Source organism: Oryctolagus cuniculus, chromosome 2 (genome assembly GCF_051225735.1).
Source record: "Oryctolagus cuniculus isolate XC-2025 breed Fujian yellow rabbit chromosome 2, ASM5122573v1, whole genome shotgun sequence".
In the NCBI taxonomy this organism is placed as follows: Eukaryota; Metazoa; Chordata; class Mammalia; order Lagomorpha; family Leporidae; genus Oryctolagus; species Oryctolagus cuniculus.
The window spans coordinates 74,187,465-74,211,330 of record NC_142868.1 but is presented as its reverse complement, the minus strand read 5'-3'; the positions used below and the strand labels follow the sequence as shown (position 1 = coordinate 74,211,330).

At 41.7% G+C, this 23,866-nt stretch overlaps 1 protein-coding gene across 1 annotated transcript in view; it reads right to left on the bottom strand.

The window, feature by feature from the left end:
* Nucleotides 1-1,970: 1,970 nt before the first annotated feature.
* ASAH1 (N-acylsphingosine amidohydrolase 1) overlaps nucleotides 1,971-23,866 on the bottom strand; it is a 35,697-nt gene continuing 13,801 nt past the window's right edge. The window contains exons 2-14 of the mRNA XM_008250904.5: nucleotides 22,008-22,054; nucleotides 16,506-16,596; nucleotides 15,959-16,045; nucleotides 13,225-13,303; nucleotides 10,937-11,011; nucleotides 9,134-9,179; nucleotides 8,387-8,531; nucleotides 7,153-7,207; nucleotides 6,961-7,042; nucleotides 5,993-6,124; nucleotides 5,437-5,560; nucleotides 4,198-4,254; nucleotides 1,971-3,067 (exon numbers count right to left, since the gene is read on the bottom strand). Of these exons, the coding sequence (XP_008249126.3) occupies nucleotides 2,978-3,067; nucleotides 4,198-4,254; nucleotides 5,437-5,560; nucleotides 5,993-6,124; nucleotides 6,961-7,042; nucleotides 7,153-7,207; nucleotides 8,387-8,531; nucleotides 9,134-9,179; nucleotides 10,937-11,011; nucleotides 13,225-13,303; nucleotides 15,959-16,045; nucleotides 16,506-16,596; nucleotides 22,008-22,054 (1,110 nt within the window). The 3' untranslated portion in view covers nucleotides 1,971-2,977. The remainder of the gene's footprint in view (nucleotides 3,068-4,197; nucleotides 4,255-5,436; nucleotides 5,561-5,992; nucleotides 6,125-6,960; nucleotides 7,043-7,152; nucleotides 7,208-8,386; nucleotides 8,532-9,133; nucleotides 9,180-10,936; nucleotides 11,012-13,224; nucleotides 13,304-15,958; nucleotides 16,046-16,505; nucleotides 16,597-22,007; nucleotides 22,055-23,866) is intronic.

Below are 23,866 nucleotides of genomic sequence, written 5' to 3'. Positions count from 1 at the left end.
CAAAATGATGGCTAAACTCCATGCTTGGAACACTCCAGCTCAAGGGCTGGTCTCCTATGGCAGAACTGCTCGTTCATCTTGTTTGTAAAGTTAAGAAGGGAGAGGGCAGGGCTAAGAGCAGAAAGTCAGGTAGACCTGGCTCAAATCCTAGCTTTCACTCTTTCTGTTGAGGTAACTCTGTGCAAGTTACTTGATTTTATTCTCATTGTTAGCAACAGATGATTAAAAGTATGACAGAACACAGATAAGTACATGGAGAAATGGAATTAAACTGCTACCCATATGAAGCTCCTGCCTGCTGGCTTTGGCCTTGCTGAGTGCTGGCTGTAGCAGCCATCTGGGGAATGAACCAGTGGGTAGAAGACCTCTCTGTCTCTGTAACTCTTTCAAATAAATAAATGAATCTTAAAAAAAAATAAGGTATCTAGGAGCTATGCATGTGGAGAAAATAGCTCTGTTAAATAGACTCTATCAAACAAGACAGACAAAAAGAGTTCATGGTTTGGGTCCAACCTGATTCTTAATTTTGAATAGTATTTCTAAAAATTGTCTCAGTAATGTTCACCATGAGTGTATTTTCTCCTCTCAAAATTACATCAGCAATTATTACCACATTCAGTATTTGGGGAATACTCTCCCAGCCATGTTCATATTCTAGACATGTATTTAGTTATGCATAAGTACACACACAGCATGTTACATAAATAGGCTTATACTGTACCATACTATTTTATAAACTGCTTATCTACTACAAAATACTGCCTAAAATTTTAATGCCTACTATTTCCTCTATACTCTTTAAGGAGGGATCAGTCTGCAGCAATTATCATCCCACCTCTTTATCACCATGCACATCATAGACTATGACATTAAGAAAAATATATCGTTTGCCTTCATTTTTATAAAAGAGACAAAATCTGAAGAAAAGGTTTGTTTCATTAATGGGATCCTATTTGAAAACAAATTCTCTGGGGCCCGTGCTGTGGCGCAGTGGGGTAAAGCCCCAGCCTGCAGCGCCGGTATCCTGTATGGGCGCCGGTTCGAGTCTTGGCTGCTCCACTTCTGATCCAGCTCTCTGCTATGGCCTGGGAAAGCGGTAGAAGATGGCCCAAGTCCTTGGGCCCCTGCACCTGCATGGGAGACCTGGAAGAAGCTCCTGGCTTTGGATCAGCTCAGCTCTGGCCATTGGGTCATTTGGGGAGTGAACCAATGGAATGGAGAACCTCTCTCTCTCCCTCTCTCTCTGGCTCTACCTCTCTTTGTAATTTTGTCTTTGAAAACAAACAAACAAACAAAAAACACAGAACAAAATTATCTTGTAATTCCTCTTGTTTTACTTGAGTGATGCTGGAAATGCATTCATAAAGTTTTATGGAAGCCTATCCTATCTTGGTGGGGGAGGACTCTGTCTTTGGACACCTGCAAACCAGGCTAATGCTAGCTAACAGGTGGGAAGGAGGGCCCAGAGCCGTGGCCCAGTGGGTTAAAGCTGTGGCCTGCAGTGTTGGCATCTCATATGGGCGCTGGTTCAAGTCCAGGCTGCTCTACTTCTGATCCAGCTGTGTGCTAATGGCCTGGGAAAGCAGCAGAAGATGGCCCAAGTGTTTAGGCCCCTGCCATCCACGTGGGAGACCTGGAAGAAGCTCCTGGCTTTGGCCTGGTCCAGCCATGGCTATTGCAGCCATTTGGGGAATCAATCAATGGATGGAAGATCCCTTTCTCTCTGTTTCTCCTTCTCTCTGTAACTCTGCCTTTCAGATAAATAAATAAATCTTAAAAAAAAAAAAAAAGAGTTGGTAAGTATTAGTCATGCAAGACTGTGACCATTTAGTCACATATTTAATAACCTACTTACATAACTCCTGCTATTTAACTCAGATACTATGTTCAGCTTGTATTTCTCCATAACAACCCCGCACCCTCAAACCAACACAACTGCACACACCCAATCAGCATGCATGACCGCTGACTGACACTGTTTCCAGTGGCTGTTTATTGAGTACCAGGATACAGCTGAGATCATACAAAATGATATGGACACAATCTTGCACAAATGGCACATATTTCACAGTTAATTGTAAAGGTTAGACAGATTAACAGGTCTCATTAGTGTTTTTCATAAGTAGATTGATTTCTGTAAAACATTTTTAACAACTGTTCTATAAATTTTTTAAAAAAATACATGTTAATCAGAAGTAAAAACTAAAAATTTATTTATTAGATAGATGATACTTATGAGAATTTAATGAGTTCACCTCCTATTTTATATAGGTTGTAGACAAGTTTACTTATTAATTCATAGAATCAAGGACTCAATTTTTAAAGTCACTGGGAGGTAGAATAATTATGCTAAAGGGAACACTGTGGTACTTTGTGTAAAAGACTGCCTTGCACAGTGCTTACTTCATGAACCTTCCAGAAGTACCACTTACACAGTCAGAGGCCCATTTATTGACCATTAAAAGAAACACACAGTTGAATGTTTCATCCCCCAGTCAAATGTGGTAAAATTATATTGCTGTCACTAATAGCAGAGTAACTTTAACAGTGGTTAGGAGCAGCAGGCTAAGACTGGTACTTAGGAAAGCATCCATCTACAAGAGTAGAAGTGAAAAACTGAATCACGTGGGCTGTTTACTCACACATTCCACCTGCAGGTGTTCTACAGCAGACACCTAGACAACCCTGGATTATTCCGTGGAGATGGGTCTCACAGGGTTTAATGGCCCATCTCCAAATGTCAAAGTAAAATGGAAGGCATCAAATTTCTAGAAGATTGTTTTACCTGTTCATAAGAAGAAATCAACTGATCTGGCAAAAACAGTGCAGAAGTTGTAAACCACTTGAGAAGACAAGCTCATGACTTCAGGGAACCTGACCTGAGACTCAGGCCCTGGAAGGAGATGGGACGCTGCCCAGGCACGCTTGTGATCTCAGCCTCACGTCTCAGAGCATGGTCTGTCGGCCCCTTGCGTGCTCACCAACCTATGCAAGGGTCTGGGCAGTCCCGCAGGTAAGTTTCATAACGACCTCTGGTAACATCCATCAAGGTTGTGAATACTGTCAGCTGAAAGAAAAATTAATTTTTTTCTTTTAAGGATATTTTCAATCTTAAGGTGTTCTGACAAGTATTAACATTTTCTGTACTTGCAGGATTTGTTTTATGAAGTTACTTAAACAACAAACACAGAACAATTATATACTAACATAATATGTAATACATTTATAATAATAAGCTATTAATAATACTAATATATTAATTAAAGCAACCAACTTCATTAGAACCATGGTTCCAGGTCAGGAATAGAAACAAGCTCAGGGGGATTCTCCAGCCCTGACAAGAGCTTACTCCTGAGCAGTTCACTGCTCCATGGCTGGTGCTCTAAGACTCAGTGAACCATTCCCAGGTCTAACAGTGTCCAGGAGTCCCACACGTGTGGCTATCTTTAGCCTCCAAGTATTTCTAAGACAGTGGGGCACTCTGCAGGCATAGGGCTCACAAAGCATGCGCCTACACCCACACTGGGGTCACACAGACGGTGGAATCACCAACCGTGCACCATCTGTGAGCTCACAGGAAGATGGTGTGGGCAACAAGAGAAGTAGGGCAGGGTCACTGCGCTAAGGAACATGATTTGTTCGGGCAGATGTAGTGGACGCGCATGCGTTTTAGGGAGAGCGAGGGAAAAGGTTCAAGAAAAAGAAGAGAAGGGACACAAGGGGTAAGTTAGGAGGAGTCTATCCGGAACACAGGAAGAATGACTACTGGCAAACAGCAGGACTGCAATTTGCACTTCTCAGCTACAGTGTGAGAAAAACAAAAAACAGGATGCGAGGAAGTTGAAGGGAACCCTGACCTCCCAAGTCACAGATCTCCGTCTGAAAATGGATTGCAGACTTTATTTTTCTGAGTTTTAGGTGTTAGCCTTTGAGTATGGTATGAGACCTTTTGAAAGCTCAAGAGTTAAATGCCAGACTTAATCAAAATGCCACTCGAGTAAGGCTGGAAACAGAACTCTTCCCTGTCAAAACTCCAAACTTTATGGTTTAGCCACAGGAAGACCTTTTTTAAAAAAGCAATCTTTAGTTGAATAAAAATTCTGTGCTCAAGACTGATCCAAGATAACAGGGGAACATACCACACAGGACTAAATTTGCTCCCTAAATAAACAAACTGATGTAAATATTTTACAGTACCTTGTTGAGGACAGGTTTTGTTGACAGGACATCATATAAGGCTGCAAATGAGATATTCTAAAACATAAAAATTGTTTTGTTCAGTAAGTGCAACACCTATGTCAGCAGCATTTATCCACACAAAAGGGCACTCTTCAGTCCCTCTCCCCTCCCCCACCAGTGCTCTTAGAAGGCTCCCTGTGGGCTCCCTGCTGCAGGGAACCATTCCTGTGTATTATTGTCCCTTTTCTCTCTTCCTTCCCTCTTTTTATTACCTGTTTGCTATTCAACTGCACAACTGCACAGAGAGGCACCCAGCATTAGAATAAGAAAGGGAAGCTATTGCAAATTTTTGTTCTTTTTTGTTTTTGACAGGCAGAGTTAGAGAGACAGATAGACAGTTATAGACAGTGAGAGAGACAGAGAGACAGGTCTTCCTTCCATTGGTTCACTCCCTTAATGGCCGCTACGACTGGCGCACTGTGCCGATCCGAAGCCAGGAGCCAGGAGCTTCCCCCTGGTCTCCCACGCAGGTGCAGGGCCCAAGGAGCTGAGCCATCCTCCACTGCACTCCCGGGCCACAGCAGAGAGCTGGACTGGAAGAGAAGCAACCGGGACTAGTACCCGGTGTCCCAACCGGGACTAGAACCCAGGGTGCTGGTGCCGCAGGTGGAGGATTAGCCAAGTGAGCCACGGGCGCCGGCCCCAAATTTTTGTTTTTAAATTAAAAAAAAAAAAAAAAAAAAAAAAACAAACCTAGTGGGGATTGTCTGGGGATACTGAAGAATGCCAGGTTCATAAAATGCTTGTAAAATCTCTAAAGAGCAAAGAGCAATGCCAGAACTAAGACCATCATCTTTTTTTTTTCCTGATGTATATTTTTTTTTTAGTATAAAGATTTATTTATTTATCTGAGAGGTAGAGTTATAGACACAGAGAGGTAGAGACTGAGGAAAAGGTCTTCCATCTGCTGGTTCAATCCCCAAATGGCCGCAACGGCTGGCTCTGAAGCCAGGAGCATCTTCCAGGTCTCCCATGTGGATGCAGGGACCCAGGCACTTGGGCCATCTTCTGCTTTCCCAGGTCATTAGCAGAGAGCTGGAAGGGAAGATGAGCAGCCGGGACACGAACCTGTGAACCTGTGCCATATGGGATGTTGGCGTGGCAGGTGGAAGCTTAGCCTACTATGCCACAGTGCCAGCCCCAACTAAGATCACCTTTAATGGTGACAGTTCCTATGTACGACACTGCAAATGTTACCTCTTGGGTTGTGCGGTTTAGACACATCTTGGCAGGTGTTCTGCGATCATCAAGGAAGAGGGGGTTTTTCCAACGATCATAATTTGTTTCCACCACATACCATCTCCCCTGCTTAGCAGCCAATCTGGATACAAAAGGAGAGACTTCCTTTTAGATTTCACGCCTTAAATCTGTACATCAGTCTATGTTTCGGCTTCTACTTTCAAAGATAAATTTATTTGTAATTTTATTTATTTGAATGAGCGAGAGACAGAGATTTTCATCACTGGTTCACTTTCCAATGCCCACAACAGCCTGGGACAGGGGGCCAGGCCACAATAGGGAGCCTGGAACTCAATCTGGGTCTTCCACATGGATAGTAGGGACCCAAGATGACTTGGGCCATCGTCTGCTACCTCCCAGGATATATATTAGCAGGATGCCAGAATTGAGAGTAGAGCTGGGACTTGAACACAGTGACTCTAATGTGGGATGTGGGCAATACAAGTGGTATTTCAACCAGTACACCGAGTACCCCAAGTCCCCCTGTTTACTTTGCTTTAACAAGTCTACTTACTCATAAACATCCAGAGCGTCTTTTCTTTCCCGGGTGATCACACAACCCTCCCCAGACCGGTTGCCTCCCAGGATAAAGTACGCTGGAGCCAATAGTTTGGTCTTGGTCAGTATATTCTTGGCTTCTTCATAACTACATAGAAACATGTTTTTTTAGGAAGAAATTATTTTTAGATGACTTGGAACTGTTCTGGATCTATGGAAACTAAGGGAAAACAAGTATCTGAGGAACATTTGGTCTTTAAAGACAGCCAGTGAGCAAATGGCTGCAGGAGGAGTGATCCCTCCCAAGCGGTGTGACGCAGAGATCAGAGATGGGAACAGCAGAAGGTCCCTCTTCTCTGAAAGAGAGACAAATGGGCCTCAAGGCATCATCCTCCACCCTTAAGTCACTCAACCTCACAACACAGGGAAACAGTACTATACAGTACATCAGACTTTGGGAATAGAAGGTAAACTTCTTGAAAATGAGGGCTATTAAAAACTGGAATGGATTATCCAAGAAGACAACCTAATATTATTCCTTGGAAAGTAGGAGAGATAGGATCGACGCCCACACATCTGAAGTCATTCAGATGCAGTGTTGGCTGAAGGAATGGTAATTTTGCTATTGCAGGATTTCTGTGCTGGGGCAGAGTATAACTTATAGATTAACAGGTATCATCATTTAAATGGTGATGTTATGGTACAGCTTTTCTTTGGTGTGTGAGTGATTTCCTTTTTAAACAAAAAGATTCATAAATATTCTTCATTGTATCATTATCGCAAGTACTGTTTAAATAATTCATTTCCTTGTACATTTTTAGATAGTTCAATTCATTTCCTTGCTATAAGAACACACAACAAAAGAAATTCTACAGTAGTTCCTCAAAGAAGGAGAAGGTACACTGCAATTTAGGAGATACCTTGTATTTTGATGTACTTTAAAATATGCTAAATATGTGATCATACAGCAGCCAATCACTTTACCTTGTGCTGTTTTCCAGAACTGATCTAGTGATAAACCCGATCCACATGGCATCTTTCTTTCCCAAAATCCATTCTAAGACACCTGGAAAAGAGCAAGCACACACAGTGGCGCAGCACCTTATCCAGGAGGCACAGTCCAGTCTTCCTCCTAAAACAGCTGTGAAATTCCCATTTCAGTTACACGCTACTCACCCAGGTAACCACCATTTATACTGAAACGCTCATTCAGTGTAAGACTAAACAGTCCCTGAAAAAAAAAAAAAAAGACAAAGCGATGAAGTCAAAATCTTCAGTCAATCTCTTTAAGGCCCTATCACTTTGCTTTATAGCAGCACATAAAGGTCTGGGTTGGGTCGGAGGGAAAGCCAAAGAAAAATCTAAATTGGGCCCACATTGTGGCACAGCAGGTTAAGCTGTCACTTGAAACACCGGGTGGAGTGTCAATTCTAGTCCTGGGAGCTCTCTAGTGCTTGGGCTCTTCCCATCCATGTGGGAGACCCAGAAGCAGTTCCTGGCTCTTGACTTCAGCCTGGCCTTGCCCTCACTTATTGTGGCCATTGCATTTGGGGAGTCAATTAGTAGATGAAAGATCTCTCCCTTACTTTGTCTCTTTCTGTCTCCCTGTTGCTCTGCCTTCAAAATAAATAAATCTTAAAACAACAACAACAACAACAACATGATAGTAATAGTTTAAACTAACAAGGCCTCAGGGGCTGGCGCTGTGGTGTAGTGGGTTAACGCCCTGGCCTACAGTGCCAGCATCCCATATGGGTGTTGGTTCAAGACCCGGCTGCTCCACTTTTGATCCAGCTCTCTGCTGTAGCCTGGGAAAGCAGTAGAAGATGGCCCAAGTCCTTGGGCCCCTGCACCCATGTGGGAGACCCGGAAGAAGCTCCTGGCTCCTGGCTTCTGTTAGTGCAGCTCCCGCCGTTGAGGCCATCTGGGGAGTGAACCATCGGATGGAAGACCTCTCTCTCTCTCTGCCTCTCCTCTCTCTGTGTAACTCTGACTTTCAAATAAATAAATAAATCTTTTAAAAAAATTAACAAGGCCTCTTAAAAAGTTCAAGTCATTTTTTACATCTGGTATGTGAGGTAAGTAGACCATATTTTTTGGACAAGAAATTGAAGAGCAGAGAAGGATTCACTTGTCTAAGTAAACTGCAGACCCAAGTCAGATCCCAAATTTTGACTCTCAGCCCTGGACACCGGGCTGCATGCTCTTTCACTGGCTAAGAAGCCTTTATTTTCTTTCTACTCTTCTCTACCACGTGATCACATACCTATGCAAGTGACAAGAAGTACAACGGACGCACTGTGGCTTCATATTTCTATTAGGCTCCCATTTTCTTAGACTGCACCCTTCACAGAGAGTAAAAACAGGACAGAAAGCTACCTGTAAAATCATGTAATAAGAGATTCCTTACTGGTTTGAATCCTGTTAACATGCCCACATAGCCAGCAAAGCTTGAAGCCTTGAAGACAGTTTTATTGTTTCTTTGGAAGTCCAAATTTACTGTTAAAGGTTTTAGATCCTCAGTTACAGTCCAGGTATTATTATTTACATTCCACCTACAAAAGACAAATTTCAGTAACAGTTAAGAACAAGGATGAGCCTGATGATGAACGTGGCTGAGAAAGAGAGCCAGACTTATCAGCAGATAACCACTGAAGATCACTTTATCTGATCTCTAATGATCAATCCTATTAGGATGTGCTAACACCTTCCCAAGAGGGGCTGCTTTTATCTCCAGTTTTCCAGAGGATAAAACTGAGGCCACAAAAGTTGAGTGAGCTCCCAGGATCACAGAGACTATGAGTAACAAGCTCCAGAATCAAATGTTAGTCTCTAAGTACAAAACCGTTATTTTTTTTTTTTTAAGAAATGTTAAGACATACATACAATACAATGCTACTCTTCCTTCTAAGCAATACATGAACTACAGATGTGCTTCTGTGGCCATCAAACACGCCCTAAATTTGTTGACTAGGTGTCATTTCTCAGACACAAACTCAAATAACAGAGTAAGTGGGCCTATCTCATCTCAAAACGCAAGAATTCAGTTATCTTTACTTCTGGTCATATTGTGGCCATGACTCGGTACTTAACTTTTCATCCATTTAACACGATCTACTCTTTCAAAGGAATGATGTATATTGTGTTCTTTACTTACCCAAGAAATATTCCAAAATCCATGTTTCTCCCATGCAGTAGATGACCTATTTAAAAGTAAGCAGAAGGGACTTGCAGCAGCAATTGAGATAGTATAACTGATTCTAAGTCACTGCTAGAAACTTAATTTTGGTTAATTTATTTTTATAACTGCTTCATCTAATAAGAATTAAGAAGCAGTCTGAGATCATAAGTCTTAAGATCAAACTGCTGTCATCATCACATTTGCTACATATTCCCATTAATTCTGAAAGCACAGGGTTCAAGGTAAGATCAGAATAAGGGAAAAGGATCACTGGTTATTCTTTGGTCCACTATGATGTGGTTCTGCCAGGACATAGACATGTGGGGCTCAACTAATGTGACTGAACAATGCTTCCCTTCAGAGACTGTCACCTCCAGCTGGAAATGTCAAGGGATCAGAGGTGCAAGCAGAACATACCACAGTATAGGTCAAAAGTCAGGGTGAATCACGGGAAGTCATCTTGTATTTTGTACTTTGGGAACCAGCCAGGAGAAATAAAGGAAAGTGAGGCTAATACAATGGGAGAATGTTTGTTCCAGGTCTCAAGAAAAACATACACCTTTACAAATATGAAGATAAGGAAGCACTTCTAGGAAATCACACAGATGGGATTAGCTGACTGATGAAAGTTAAGAATGTTTCTTGGGGCCAGTGCTGTGGCTTGGCAGGTAAAGCCGAAAGCTGCCGCCTGCAGTGCTGGCATCCCATGTGGGCACCAGTTCAAGTCTCAGCTACTGTGCTTCTGATCCAGCTCTCTGCTATGGCCTGGGAAAGCAGCAGAAGATGGCCCAGGACCTTGGGCCCTTGCACCCACGTGGGAAACCTGGAAGAAGTTCCTGGCTCCTGGTTTCAGATTGGCGCAGCTCCAGCTGATGCTACCAATTGGGGAGTGAACCAGCAAATGGAAGACCTCTCTCTCTCTCTCCTTTTATCTCTGTGTAATTCTGACTTTCAAATAAATCAATCTTAAAAAAAAAAAAAAAGAATGTTTCTTGTCCTGAAATACTTCTTCCAAGTTATTTGCATCCTAATTAAACTTTAATAGATATATTATAGTATTAAATAAGGACAGTTTTCAATGCTCTGATAAAAAATTTGCCAAGATAAATAAACATACAACATATACCACATTTACACAGAAGTTCTAATTCCAGTAATTTCTTAGAAGATTGTTCTCAGAGCCAGTGGCTTAGCAGGTTAAGATGCTCCATTTCCAATCCAGTTCCCTGCTGATGGCCTGGGAAAGCAGTAGAAGATGGCCCAAGTGCTTGGGCCCCTGCACACACATGGGAGATCTGGAAGAAGCCCCTAGCTCCAGCCCTGACCATTGTGGCCATTTGGGAAGTGGACCAGTGGATGGAAGATCTCTCTCTCTCTCTCTTTGTAATTATGTCTTTAAGATAACCAAACTGGGGCAGGTGCTGTGGTGCAGTGAGTTAATGCCCTTGCTTGAAGTGCCGGTATACCACATGGGCGCTGGTTTGAGACCTGGCTGCTCTGCTATGGCCCGGGAAAGCAGTAGAAGATGGCCCAAGCCCTTGGGGCCCTGTACCCACGTGGGAGACCGGGAAGAAGCTCCTGGCTCCTGGCTTCAGATCGGTGCAGTGCTGGTCATTGCAGCCATCTGGGAGTGAACCATCGGACGAAAGACACCGCCCCCACCCCCCCGTGTTAACTCTGACTTTCAAATAAATAAATAAATCTTAAAAAAAAAATAACCAAACCAAACCAAATAAAAAAAGATTTTTCTTGGCCTACTCTTCCTCAATACATATTTACCTTTTTTGTCTTCTGTTATGATTGAAGTACACATGGTAAAAAATTCATAAAAAATGTTGAATGAAATAATCTCTCCTGTGAGGAAAGAAAGAATTTTTGTTAACAGACTGAATTATAACCGTATGAGGAAACTGAAGAAGTTTAACTCTTCGTTGTGTTAGAATGTGCAGTCTGAATGTGCCTGAGCAGCTGGCCAAGGGGCAGTGTCCCCCACTGCCTACGCTCGAGTCTGAAGACAACACAGATCCTCAAGGAGGCAGCTACCTGGTGTGATGAACATCTGGGCAAGCTGGAATGTGCTACAAAATAAGGTCCATCGTGCTTCATTTTACGTTTTCTTTGGGGAGCACAAACATGACAATATAATCCATCTAGTTCTTGGCTGTGTGCTGAAAATGCACTTTGTCCAGAAAAAATTTTTAGGTGTGACTAACATTTTTAAGGTAAGAAAGGAAATTTAAGAACCATTAATAATTACTGCAGAGCTGCCAAGAAAATCCATTGTAGAATATCTTATTTCTTGAATATTTTTCTAAAACTATATACTACTATTTAGCATTTAATTCAAAGATACACAGCACACTTGATCACTGTCCCATTTAATGTCAACACGCTAAGCTTACCGTGCTTTTCAGCACAATCCAATGTTTATTTCCATTTTGGTTAAATTCCACTCTTATTATAAATCATCTGTTAACCCATTTTGCTCCTGATATTTACATTTAGTATTGATTTGCTAGCATTCCTAACATAAAATAGTTATAATAATTAAGGTAGCATGGTATTGATATAAGGAAAGGCAAAGAGATCAATGCAACTTAATATAGTTCCCAATCAGAAACAGCTGTTTACAATAATCTGAATTATATCAAAGATACCATTGTAATTTACTGAGAGAAGAATAGTCTTTTTAATAGATGTCTAGTCAACTGGAGGTACCAAATGAAAAAAAACTTTGATCCTTAACATACACAAAATCTATTTCAAAGGGTTGGTTTTATGGCACAGCAAGGCAAGCCACCATATGTGTTAGCCTGTATCAGAATGCTGGCTCCGGTTTGGGCTGCTCTCTTTCTGATCTAGCTTTCTGTTAATGCACCTGGAAAGCAGGTGCATTAATATACAGCTACCCTGGTACCCAACAGTTCAGTTCCTACTCAATATACTCAATATCAAAAAAAAAAAAAAAAAAGTGTGCACATGCTCATCAAAGGACACAGGGGCAGGTGTTGTAGCACAATGGGAGGGGGCCCACACTGCATTTCTGAATGCTGGTTCAAGTCCAGGCTTCCTTGCTTCTGATCCACCCTCCCACTAATGCGGCTGGGAAGGCAGTGGATGACTGGATGACTGCCGAAGTGCCTGGGTCCACGTCACACATGTGGGAGACCTGGATGGAGTTTCTGGTTCCTGCCTTTAGCCTGGCCCACCCAGGATGTTGTGGGCATTTGAGGAGTCAATGAGCAAATGAAAGATCTGTCTCTTCCTCTCTATCACTCTGCCTTTCAAACAAATGAATTAATTTTTTTAAAAGTCCCCCAAAAAACCTCCTGTTAAAAAAAAAAAAGTCAGTTAGGCCAGCTCTGTGGCATAGTGGGTAAAGCCACCTGCAGTGCTGGCATCCCATATGGGTGCCGGTTCGAGTTCCAGCTGTTCCACTTCTGATCCAGCTCTCTGCTGTGGCCTGGGAAAGCAGTGGTCCTTGGGCCCCTGCACCCACGTGGGAGACCCGGAAGAATCTCCTGGCTCCTGGCTTCAGACTGATGCAGCTCTAGCCGTTGCAACCAATTGGGGAGTGAACTATTGGATGGAAAATCTCTCTTTCTCTCTGCCTCTCCTTCTCTTTCTGTGTAACTCAGACTTTCAAATAAATAAATAAATAAATCTTTTTAAAAAAGGCAATACAAGAATGTTCATATAACTGCTTTATTCTTAATATCCAACCTAAATTTCCTACTCATACAACAGCTTACTACCTGTAAAAATAAACACAAGAAACTATACACAATAGTTCAATTTATAAGCCATGAAGAGACAAAGCTGATCTATGAGCAGGTCAGACTAGTGGTTACTTAAGGAGACAGTGAAGGGCATGGAGCACTCAGGGGTGCTGGAACGTCCCACATCTTGATCTGAGTGGTGACTGCATGCACGTATGCAGTCAAAACACAAGTTCATTGATCTGTATACTTAAGATCTATACAGTTTACTACATTTATATCATGCCTCAATCAAAATATTTTAAAGTACTTTATTGAAGTTTTTAAATGCTACAAAGTGAACGTTACCTAAAGGTATACCAGTAACATCTGCGATTCCCTTCATTTCCTCTTCAAAAGGGCCAGGAAAGTTGCCAAGCATACTAGGCTGAAAACAAGTAAATTAACAATGATTTAACCTAAAAGCATGCTCTGAGATCTGGTGCTTTGACATATAATTTGTCTTGGATAATGTTACCACTTCAGGTGATAAGTTATTTTCACATCAAATATTTCTAAAAGCTCCTATGTTGTACTCAGAATTAGGTCCTATAAAGAAGGAGACCTGTGATTCTCAGACTGTTTTTTCCTGCCTGATATTTCCCCCATTCTCCAGAGAGAGCAGATACTGGGATGATTCCCCCTGGCTGACCTAACACACTCCACAATACAGAGAATCATAACAAGCACTCCTTACTGCCATTACAACTTACCCTTGTAAATATTAACCACATTCTGTTAGCAAACCACAGAAACACAACAGCAAGTTCAACAGGAGACATCATGCTTTTATTTACAACTGGAATGACTCGCTAACACTGAGATCACAACTGAAGTTCACAGGCTCTTGCTGACATAATGTGCTTAAAATTCACAAGTCCTAGCCAGTGCCGGCTCACTAGGCTAATCCTCCTCCGCTTGCAGCGCTGGCACCCCGGGTTCTAGTCCCGGTTGCTCCTCTTCCAGTCCAGCTCTCTGCTGTGGCCCGAGAAGGCAGTGGAGGATGGCCCAAGTGCTTGGGCCCTGCACCCGCATGGGAGACCAGGAGGAAGCTCCTGGCTCCTGGCTTCAGATCGGCACAACGTGCCGGCCACAGCAGCCATTTGGGGGGTGAACAACGGCAAAAGGAAGACCTTTCTCTCTGTCTCTCTCTCTGTCTAACTCTGCCTGTCAAAAAAAAAAAAAAAATTCACAAGTCCCATTCCTCACCAACTTGGTACTGTGACCTTGTTTTTTCCTAATAATTCAAAGTATTGCATAAGTGTAACTTAACAGATACAATTCAATGAACATTCATTAAACATTTATGTTCTAAAACCATGCTTCACATACAGTATGTCACTTATTCCTCACAACCACCATGCAAAAAACATATAATTACTAAATACTAAGTTTCATAGGTTAAGAAACTTAACAAGAACACACAGCCAGTCTGTGATGGATCAGCCTTAAAGCCTAATGCCTGATTTCAAAGCAAGGCAGCAAACACTTTGCAGTGCTGTTACCCCTATTGATATTCAAGGCAGAGGGAAATGAGGGCAGAGGAGGGAAGCAGGGACCTGTTCCTCTTTTGCTCCTGTCAAGATTGCTCATGTTGGGGGAAGTCTGGGCAGGTACAAACATCAAAGACCGCTTTAATCAAAGGCTCTGAGGGCATGAACTGTGGTCAGCAGGTCAAGTGTTATAAAGAGGATGTGTCCAGGACCCAGCTTCTAGGACGATGATTCTCAACAGAGGCAGTTTTGTCCCCCATGGGAGATTCGGCGAAGTCTCAAGACACTTTTGGTTGTCACGACTGAGACTGTGGTAGCAGCACCCAGTAGGCAGAGGCCAGGTGTGCTGCTAAACCTCAACAATGCGCAGGACTACTCCTGAACAAAGTGTTCAATAAGCCCCGTGTGCTCAGTGTGCCCTACGGCCTTGGTGTTCTCCCCTAGCCCTCTGCACCCTGCAGAAACATGAGAGGAGACTGAGAAAAGGGAGCTCCAGGAGCTGGGTCCTACCTAGATGAAAAAGAAGCTGGGAAACGGGGTCTTCCTGCATGACCAAGGAAGAATGAAAGTCACAAGGAACCCTCAAGTGTGGGGAGCAACTCGGACTAGACTAAATTACTGGAATTAAGACTTATTCTATGCATCTGCTCTCCCACAATATGGCGCTGGGAGAGAAGTAAACAACTTCTACACAGCTGCCTCCAGTTCGACCAATAACCTGCAGGAGCTGATCTTGCTCCTGATTGGAGGAGAGTAGCGTACTCGGCGTGTGGGTAGCAGAGTTGGGATTGGTGGAAGAGGACTATAAAGGAGGAGAGAGACAACATGCACCACGAACATCTAAGGGGAACACCTGAGGAACATCTGAGCAGCCCCCGAGAGAGCCGGCCGGCGGTGTGCCGCTCCCCCGGCGGAAGTGGGGAAAGTGGCAGGGGGAGCCGCCCTTCCACGGAGGTGGAAGGATCGGCAGTCAACCCGGGAAGGACCAGCAGCAAACCCGGGAAGGGCCAAGCAGACAAAAGAAGAGCGCAGGGTCCTGTGTCGTTCCTCCGTGAAGAGGGGGAGCGACACCAAGTGAGTTTCAAGGGCCGTAGCTGTATGAAAGGATTCCACAGAACATATTTATTTGGTTAGAGCTAGAAAAATCTTGGGGTGTCCTGAGATACCAAGGCAAAGTACTCAAGAAAGGAACTAAGTTTTCAATAATGGACTTAAAAATGAAAACATGCAAGAGGACAGGAAATTCCATATTCATATTCATGAAATATGTATATTGTTCTCTGCTCTGCCAGAGTCCAGACTTTCAAAAATCACCAAGAGAGTAGTTAACTGCCAACATTTCCCATGCTTTATGTCCTGTTACTCTAATCTTTCCAATCCCCAGAGTTTAAGTCCTTCTGAAGTTTTCACAGTGACCTACAATAAATGCAAATTTGCCTAAGATCCTCAGAAGATACCTTCTGAATTATCCATTAAATAAATATCAGAGCATTTTTTGAACTCTCTGTGTATATGCATATTTATATTGTGTGTAGGAAATAATTTCTTACCAACTTTTCATCCACCATCTGCATAATTTTCCCACTTGGCACAAATGCATTTACTACATTCTTCAAGGAATTCACTAGAACTTTTACCTGAAAAATAAATAAGTAAAACACAATAAAATATATAAAGAAGTGCTGACCTTAGGATTAATATTGGTATAACAGGAGTGGATGTAGACCTTTTGACTTATTCACAGCTAGATCAAATAGAGAATATTTGTTATTAAGTGAAAAGATTCAAAAATATTTTAAAATAATCACAATTTATTTTTAAAATGACACTTGACTTTTAGTCACTTAGATGAAGGGATTTTCATTCTTTTGCTTCAAAAATCTACAGAAACAAAAGCAAAGTCTACAGAAAGGAGCAAGAAGCTGTATCTCTCCTAGATGACATATTTTCCTCCACTATTATTCCTTGTGCTGGCTAGAAAAGTATCAAGGGTATACTTTTAAACTCTTTAGTGGATAACTTTAAGCAGTTATTCTTTAAAAAGCACACTTTTATTCAGTAAGGTCAGAAATAGAGGATTTAAGAATCATAGCATACCGTTGCTGCCTTGTCAACCATCAATTCATGCCATCTTTTGTAGGGTGGTAAATCAAGATTTATGGTATACCATGGAACTTGTCCCCTAAAGCTGCAACAAAAGATGTATCATCTTAAAATGTTGAAAGTGTTTTTTTTTGAGGGGGTTAGACAGTTATATCTATAAGGATATATTTGAGACATATTCTTAGTAACAGTATAGATGTTAGTTACTCAAACCAGAAGTTGCAAAAAAAAAAAAAAAAAAAAAAGAGTTCATTTTCCACCCAGTGTTTCTGCTCTATGTTGCACATATAATCAATCATAGATCTTGGAAATCTTAGAAGAGGATTACACTTGTACATTCTAGAGGTTAATGAGAATTGATAATACATGAAAAAAGAATGGACTGTGAGACCTATAATCTGAGTATTATTGATAGTAAATACCTGCCTTTTTTCCCCTCCTATATATCTACAAATACTCAGTCTAGGCTTAGACACTTCTCCAACTGGTTTCTCAGTACCAGAATGCTCTCTGAGATAGCCTAACATTATTGCCAAATCATTGTCGGTAAAGTCAATTTTTTTAAAAGATTTATTTATTTGAAAGTCAGAGTTATAGTGAGAGAGGGAGACACATACACACATAAACACACAGAGATAGAAAAACAGAGAGAGAGAAAGACAGAGTATCTTCCAACTACTGGTTCACTCCCCAGATGGCTGCAATGACCAGGGCTGGGCCAGGCTGAAGCCAGGAGCTAGGAGCCAGGACTTCATCTGGGTCTCCCATGTAGGTGCAGGGACTCAAGCACTTGGGCCATCCTCTGCTGCTTTCCCAGGCACAGTAGCAGGGAACTGTACTGGAAGTGGAACAGCTGGGACTGGAACAAGCACCAGTAGGGGATCTGGTGCTACAGACAGTAGCTTAACACGCTACATCACAGTGCAGGCCCTGGTAAAGTCATCTTTTAAGGCCTAGAGTAGAAACACACATTAGCTCCCCATGATTGACTTGAGAGCCTTCAGTGTTTTCCCTGCTGTCTCAATCTTCCCTTGTGTGTATTTCCTTCTTCCTCCTTCTTCTGCACTAAATGCAAGCCCACCCCCTATTCTATCACATCCATTCTCCAGCTCCCCACTCTGTCTTACAAACAGCAGTACTACCGTGAGACACTCCTTTATCCATGACTGGATCAGAGATCTGGTGGATGAACTCTATCATGACTTTCTGGCACTTGTTACCAAACTGAAAAGCTTTTAGGAGTGTGCCATTCGGCGCTTTAACAACATTGGATCCATTATTGTACTGTTCCAGAGAAAAGCAGGGTGTCCTTGGTGTGTGCTACCATATGAACAGCCTCTGAAAACTTCACCTAGACTTATGTCTATAGCGGGGCAATGGGTTACTCCTAAGTCATGAATTGTGCTTCCGTTTATACGTACACTTCCATTTGTAAGTACACTTTCATGAACAATAATTTGGTTCTCTAAATAACACTGCCAAGCTTGGGGTCCCGGGATATGTAAAAAGTTTTACAAAACTATGAACCAGCAGCCACTTGTGGTGCGAGTTAGACAGAAAAACACACTCAGTTTTGGAAACATGCATTTAAACAAAATCACACTGAATGAATTTTGTTCTTCTGAAAGCAGTTTTAAGTTTCCCACTTCCCTTAGCACCTGATACCCATATGAATGAAATACTATTCTACTTAAAATCTAGAAAAACAACTTTTCATTCCAACAAATTCCATTTCTGACTATAATTTCATATTCAAAATTCAGTCCCATAACTCAGTTATTTGTTCCTACCAATGGTGGGCAGATACTACATAACTCTTCCTTCCTCAATCATGGGTTTACATTTCCATGTCTAGTAGCAATGACAAATCAATGGCCCCTGGAGCTATGCATGTTGGTAGCACTACTGTAAAATGTATTCTACTTTTAAATTCCAATCATTTGCTCCTCCCCTGACAAGACTCCACAAAACCCAATCATACCACTCTATCTGCCATAAATTCCCAATTCTTTTTCAGGCTAGAGTCTGGGACAGACTCAAGGTTTCTTTTTTTTTCTTTAAAGATTTATTTATTTATTTATTTGAAAGTCAGAGTTACACAGAGAGAGAAGGAGAGGCAGAGAGAGAGAGAATTCTTCATCCACTGGTTCACTCCCCAATTGTCCACAATAGCCGGAGCTGTGCTGATCCAAAGCCAGGAGCCAGGAGCTTCTTCCAGGTCTCCCACATGAGTGCAGGGGCCCAAGGACTTGTACCATACTTGGACCATCTTTTACTGCTTTCCCAGGCCACAGCAGAGAGCTGGATCGGAAGTGGAGCAGCTGGGACTCGAACCGGTGCCCATACGGGATGCTGGCACTGCAGGCGGCGGCTTTACCCACTACACCACAGCATCGGCCCCAAAGGCTCAAGGTTTCAAAGAGGAAACAGAGAGGCAATCCGATCACTACAATAGGGGATCTCAACCACGTGGGGATGGTAAGACTCCAGAGGCCTCTCCAAAATCAAACCTCTGCTAATCAGAATGCTTGAGATAACTGCTTATTCTAACAGAATTACTTTAACATCTTAAACTTAACCATAATCCCACATTTTATCTCTTATTACATATGCTTGTAAAATATCTCAGCACTGTACACCTACATTTCAACTTCCTATGGAAAAAAAACAGTATCTCCTATGAGAGCAGTGAGGATTATATAAAATATGGAAAAAATATCTAGGAGCACTGGTACTCAATAATAACTATTACAGTATGTTTTCTTACTTTACTACAAACAGCAAATACCACTTAATCATTTTTGAGACTTAGCATGTGCTAAGTCCAGGTCATCATAATACCTGTCTTATGTCCTGACCCCACATGATTCCCCAGGTGGCTTGGAAACTAGACCAAGTGACACAACACAGACAAACAAATAAAAGAGCAGATGTTTAACACCCAATGAGCAGAAATAAAGAAATGCTTAATGGGATTAAGAAGGATACAGGGGTGATGGGCTATCAGTTCCTTGATCTCCAGCTAGATTTGACAGGTCACGCTGGATGAACAGGTGTCTCTGCCCTCCCTCCCAGTTGCCCAAGCATGCTGCCAAAATCCATGCACTTGGATGAAAAGGATGGCCTCACTGGTTCAGGAAGACTGACTGTCTTTCTAAGGTACATGGACACCACACTTCTTCCCCAGGTCTCAAGATCCACTTATAGTTCAGAGCAGAGCAGGACCTGAGCAGAGAGGAGGATTTCTGTGTAGGCAACCAGGCTAGTAAGGTTGGAAGAAACCCAGCAGAAATGCCAATGCAAGGAGAGAAACACAGACATTAAGTGTGTTAAGTGCATGGACAAATACGTATGTGTTTAGGTGTATATATGTGAACATTTGTACATGCACATCTATGTGTACACACACACACACACACACACAAAGCAACAAGGAACCAGTCAAATGCCCAATCAGGGAAGGTTTACAGTTTGCACAGCTATTGCTTCACAGAGACATGAAAAGTATGTATAAAAGGGAGGAAGAAAAGGGGCCTTAACCATGGAAGATACTCATTAAATGTTCACCAAACTGGGCAATGAGACCATCCAAGAGATGCAATCAGTGAGATACTGAAGGCCAGTCTCAGTGGTGACAGAAAGGAAGGCCTTTAGTAGCCGGCACTATGGCGTAGCGGGTAAGGCCACTGCCTGTAGTGCTGGCATCCCATATGGGCACAGGTTTGAGTCCTGGCTGCTCCACTTCTGACCCAGCTCTGTTATGATCTGGGAAAGCAGTGGAAGATGGCCCAAGTCCTTGGGCCCGTACACCCACATGGGAGACCTGAAAGAAGCTCCTGGTTTCAGATTAGTGCAGCTCCGGCCGGTGAGGCCAATTGGGGAGTGAATCAGTGGATGGAAGACCTCTCTCTCTCTCTGCCTCTCCTGTTCCTGTGTAACTCTGACTTTCAAATAAATAAATAAATCTTAAAAAAAAAAAAAGGCCTTTAAACAAGCCCTTAAAAAGAACACTGGAATGTGAATTAGCTTGAGAAATACATGGAAATTGGTTAGCTCTAAATTACTTCCTGCCTGGTACTTGTCTCTTTCTACATAAAGGTGAGTAAATCCAAAGAATTTAGGTTAATACAGTTTCACTCAACCAGAAGTAATTGGTACTCAATCAACAGCAATTACCATGGTAGAGCTTCCTACTTTACTAAACAGTAAATATCATTTAATCACTTCCGAGACTTAGCATTTGCTATGTCTAGGTCATCATAATATCAATCACGTTGCCTGAACCCACCATTCCAAGTGGTACAACAGATACAAAGAGGACACAGATGCTAATTACTCAGTGAACAGCATAAAAGAAACACACTATGGGACTCAGGGATACAGGGGTGATAGTTCAGTATCCTAGAGACATTGGACTAGAGGCTATTTAGAATATAGAATTTAGACAACTATATATATATATATTTGGAATATATATATATTAGACAACTATATATATATATATATTTGGAATGCCCTTCTTTTGTTTTCCAATTCTGTTTTTTCTCAGTAGTGCCATTATATCAGTTTATTTCTTGAATGTTTCACATATGAGGTCTTGTGTGCTTTTGTTCCAATATAATTTGCTAGTTTATTTCCAGATACCACGTGTGTGTGTGTGTGTGTGAGAGAGAGAGAGAGAGAGAGAGAGAGAGAGAAGGGGAGGAGAGAGAGAGTGTGTGTGTGTGTATGTGTGTGTGTAAAGAGAGGTAGAGAGGGAGAGATTTGGAACATCAAGAAAACTCAGAATCACCTTGGTATCAATTCCTGCTCTCCGCTACCTCAGCAGGCCATGTTCAGTGAGAGGGAAGAAGGGAAGGAAATACTCCTGTTCCCCAGGCCGCTTCCCTCTTTGCCACATTCTGTAGACACTGGGCCTATGCTCTACTGTCGTGTCATTCTTATAGGCCCATTTAGCCACAGAGGATGTGGAAAGATCAAAATTTAGACTAAAAGCAATGCTGAACATGATCTTTGCTCTTCTTTTCTCCAATCCTGTTTTATCCTCAATGGCTTTCCTTTTTCATGTCAAGGTTATTTCTTGACCTTTTTTTTTTTTTTTTTACATAAGTGGTCTTGTGCTTTTTTATTCCAATATAATTTGGTGATTTATTTCCAGGGACAAAAGAAAATTTCAAGTCAGTCTGAATACAGGCCTTGGCTTGCATCTGTCAAAGATGAGAAAAATGCTTAGTAGTAGACAGAGGAATTTAATGGAGAATTGACACACCTGTATTTCCTATGACTTTCATAGACAAGAAATGGGCATTTTAATCACTGAGTATTTTAATATTTGTCCAGGTTCTTAGCCAAATACAGAGTATAGAGACTTTTGTCTTGGGATAAAGGAAATGATCTGCTTATTATTCATTACTGGTTTTATTTTTATTTGAGATTACATAAAGAAAAACCCCCATAAAGGTCAAAGTGAGTTTTGATCATGTGAGGTTTACTCACGTTGGTCCAGAAGGAGGGTAAGTTGATTTTCTGCAGTCTTCTGTCCACTGAAAAACAGAATTTTAAAAGTTTCTGAGAATCATAAATGCTCATTGACAGCTGGTGAGTACAAAATCAAATGTGATTTTGCCCTTTCAGATCATTTTAATACCTCCTAAAAGTCTTTGCCTCTCAAGAAGACTTCTAAAATCCCAAACCAGTAAGTGCATTTTCAATTCAATTCAGTCTCAATTCAATGTGCGCAAGGGCCAGGTTTTATAAATGGGGTCTTCTATCGCAAGTACACTGAGCAAAGGGGAGATATCAGAAAGCAGATGGAAAATTTCATGTTAGCTAGGCTGGCTTATCAAACCAGAAGTAACAGGCTTGGTAAGCTGTGATGGTCCCCTCATTATGAGTCAAGTCTACTGCAACCTGTCCTGAGATTTGCATCCCAAACCAGATTTTCAGGGCACACTGCACGGGGCCCTTCCATAATCTGGCCATACTTTACCATCCCAGACGCAACTCCTTACACTCTTAATAGTTACAGCCTTACACAAACACTTCTCTGACCTCTCACCCTTCCATGCACAGCAGGTGCTGCTCCTTCTGCCTTGCACGGCCAGTCCTGACCCAGTGAACTTCTGCTTCTAAGATCCAATTCAAACACTTTTTTTCCATTTCCACAGCACTGGAACACTTCTCCATTACCACATGACACTCATTATAACTGTCCATATCTCTCTACCAGACTGGAGTTTCTTGAGGTGAGGGGAGCCCTCAATATTGCGGCCACTGCTTGAGACAATGAATGAGTCTCAGTTTTGTTTTATTTTTTTTGTTTGTTTTATGAACAAAGTGTCAAATTTAATTATGCAAAACAACCTAACCAGAGAAAAATCACACCTCATGGAATTCATATGGAAAATTTCTGCAAAAATCCAAACAATCGATTATATTAAAGGGGAGTCTGTCTCGAGCTTAGGAGCAAAACAGAATTTTCAGCTAACATAAAGTTATCCATAAAACCCAAACAAACCCATATTTATGACTCTTTTATTAAAAGTTCAACATGGCAATTATGTTTATCTCCTTTTCACTGGAGACCCAATGTTGTAAAATCATTGTTTTAAAGAAGTATAAATCCATAAAATGACAGAAGGACAGTACTAGAACTGTAGTTTGAGCTCAGAAAATATATCTGCTACAGATCTGGTACATTTCTTTAGGGGTGGAGATTTCACATTTTAATTTCTGAAGCACAGGGAATATATATTTATATAGTATATAGTATGTATAGTTCTGTTTTTTTTTTTAATATAAACGCAGCTTTGCCCTGTAGTTCTGAGTTACATTCATCAAGAAACAAATCAACTGTGTTGCAAAAGCTAATTTCCAAAGTCATTCAAGTTCAATAACAGTGGTTGAAAGAGACTCTTCTTGTTCAGAATGGCCTGAGCTCTAAACTCTGAAGTTGTGCAGAACTCTGCTGCTACACAAGCTGCCTCACTGCCCCGTCACGGGGGAAGTCGGGCTGTTCAGCTTCTGTATCTGACAAAAGTAGATGATGACGGCTGTATCCACAAGCACAAATGAAGCTCATGGTTTACTCCGCTGCTTCAGCAACATGTTAGATTCAACTATTTTCCACAAAATACACAAGTTTTGTAAATTTGCTCAAGTTAGCCTTTTTTGGATCACAGGTATTTTTACCCATCAAGCTTCCATTTCTTGGCAGATTTCCTCTTTTATTATATTGAATTGCTATTTTCTCAACTTCTTTGAAAACTTCCTTGCCTGTAGCTATTTCACATAGACTATTCACAGAGGCTGTTCTTCAGTCATTGCATTTAATGACTAATATATATCTTCTAATA